This window comes from Stegastes partitus, unplaced genomic scaffold (assembly GCF_000690725.1).
Source record: "Stegastes partitus isolate 25-593 unplaced genomic scaffold, Stegastes_partitus-1.0.2 Scaffold4279, whole genome shotgun sequence".
NCBI classification, from domain to species: Eukaryota; Metazoa; Chordata; class Actinopteri; family Pomacentridae; genus Stegastes; species Stegastes partitus.
The window spans coordinates 1-2,005 of NW_007582010.1; the positions used below are offsets into that span (position 1 = coordinate 1).

Sequence of the window (2,005 nt, forward strand, 5' to 3'; positions counted from 1 at the left end):
AGCTCCATGGATGGGGCAGCTTGTGCCACTCCGACAATGTTTTCCTGCAAAACGTTTAAAACACATACAGCAATAACCGCTATAAGATCCTGATAAGAGACAGCCACAGTACAGATTCCATCTTGTGGGAAGTGCAGATTGAAAAATGTAAAATAGATGAGTGGATTTTAGCCTCCATCCACACTGAACCAGTATTTCCATCAAAAACATCCTCCTCCAGAGGGACATATGGTGTTGAAAGAGAAGGCACCAGTGAAGGAGTAACGGTGGAGGTTGCATCTCTGAATCCAAATGAAATGAAAGGAAAAGCATTAAAAACAAACAAGCTCCCCTTCAGAACACACACAGCACCGCTGCCTGACCCGACACATGAGCCTGCTTTCTGTCCAGCATCTCTCCTGGTCAGGAACAGGGCTGTACGGTTTGTGGTCACCGACAGACTTTGGACCACAGCGATGTAAAACAGTGTTTGTCAGATGCCTCCCTGCTGTGAACTGGGCCGTGGTCTCTGCTCACACTCCGTCCTGGGCCCGGAGCTCGGAGCCTCCTGCTGCCTGCTGCTTGTGTCCACTCATGTCCTGCAGCAGGACCAAGTTGGACAGTCTCCACTTCCTGTACGTGGGCGCCGTGAGGGTGGCGTCACCGAGGATCTGCTCCACCGCCAGCAGCTCCGACTCTTTAGCCTGAAGAGGGGTTGAAACATACATTGACTTTAACAGGCTGAGCACACAGGGAGAGAATGTAATCATGAATTTACTGTGAATCTATTCAGTCATCTTACGATACAAAAAATTATAAACAGTTCATACAGTACAAACAAGATAGTGACTGAAAAGGCATAGGCCAAAGCAAAATGTGTACATATGCCCACCCTAAGTGCTTATCATTTTAAGCTACCCTCACCTAGAGACACGAGAGACAAAAGAAAGAAAAAAAACAACAATAACGATTATGATAACAGCGCAACAAATCTTTGTTAGTCTTCTTCTTGTCTTCCTTGTCTTGCCCTCACAACATGTACAAAACCAGACAGCAGTGACCTTTAATGAACATTTCCGACATCTTGTGGAATCCATGACACTCAGAACTGAGGCTGTTTGAGCACAAACAACGTTTCAATCCCGTTCCTGTACATTTTTAACTGTATTTTGCGTAGATGTGTAGCGCTGGCGTTTTAGTTTTGTTGGACTCTTGTGTAATTACTGTCACTGTCAAAAGGAGGAGACAAAAGCTTCAGGTACAATACTTGAGTGAATGTCACTTCAACAATTGATAATTAGTTACAAGAGGTGAATTTTCTCCTCCTTGCCAGAAGCATGTCCTGGTCTGATCCCATCTGGTTTGTTTTTAGCATCAAGATAAGACAAAAGTGGGACTGACCTTTAATGTGCTGCTCAGGATTCGCAGCAGGTGAAGCTTTTCGTTGACTTGGTCGTTCTGACATCGTCGGATGAACGAAGCTCTGAAGTCCCTCTGATTGGACTGTCCAGTCGGAGACAAGCTGGCTGCTTTTAGGTGGTTGTAGAGGCACTCCATCTCATCAGGTGGCTTCTCTGAAGGCAGGAGGAAGTGAGTAAGTAAGTGAGTAAGTAAGTCAGTGAGTTAAAGCAGCAGCAGTAGCCATGGTGACCAGAGGAGTCTGCAGGTGTTTACCTTGGATGGCACCACCTTCTCTTTTATCTTCGACATGGAGCCGAGGGACGGACAGAGCACCGCTGGCTCCGTCCTGTCTGGGAAGGTCCAGCCAGGAGAGACGCTCACTGCTGTCTGGTGCTGGTTTTCTCCGTCTGTTTCTGCTTAAAGTGCCGGCTGCTGAGGTGCATCTACGTCTGTTTTTAGAGGAAGGTGTTGCAGATGGGACTGAAGTACAGGATACAGAATCACCGCAAGGCTCAAGATCAGCTCCCTGTAAGAAAGACAGAAGGTTTCACCAGTCGAGCACCTTGGAAGTCATTCAGCTTTAAAGCATATTGGTTTGTGTCATTTCTGGGTTTCTAGGTTCCAT

General features: G+C 46.7%; 1 protein-coding gene across 1 annotated transcript; it reads right to left on the bottom strand.

Annotated features, from left to right (window-relative positions):
* Window positions 1-7: 7 nt before the first annotated feature.
* On the bottom strand, window positions 8-1,918 carry LOC103376391 (interactor protein for cytohesin exchange factors 1-like; the record flags this gene model as incomplete). Its single annotated transcript, XM_008306753.1, has 3 exons — window positions 8-683; window positions 1,381-1,553; window positions 1,654-1,918. Coding segments are annotated over 3 exons (609 nt in total), but the record flags the coding sequence as incomplete, so codon positions are not given.
* Between the last annotated feature and the right edge of the window lie 87 nt (window positions 1,919-2,005).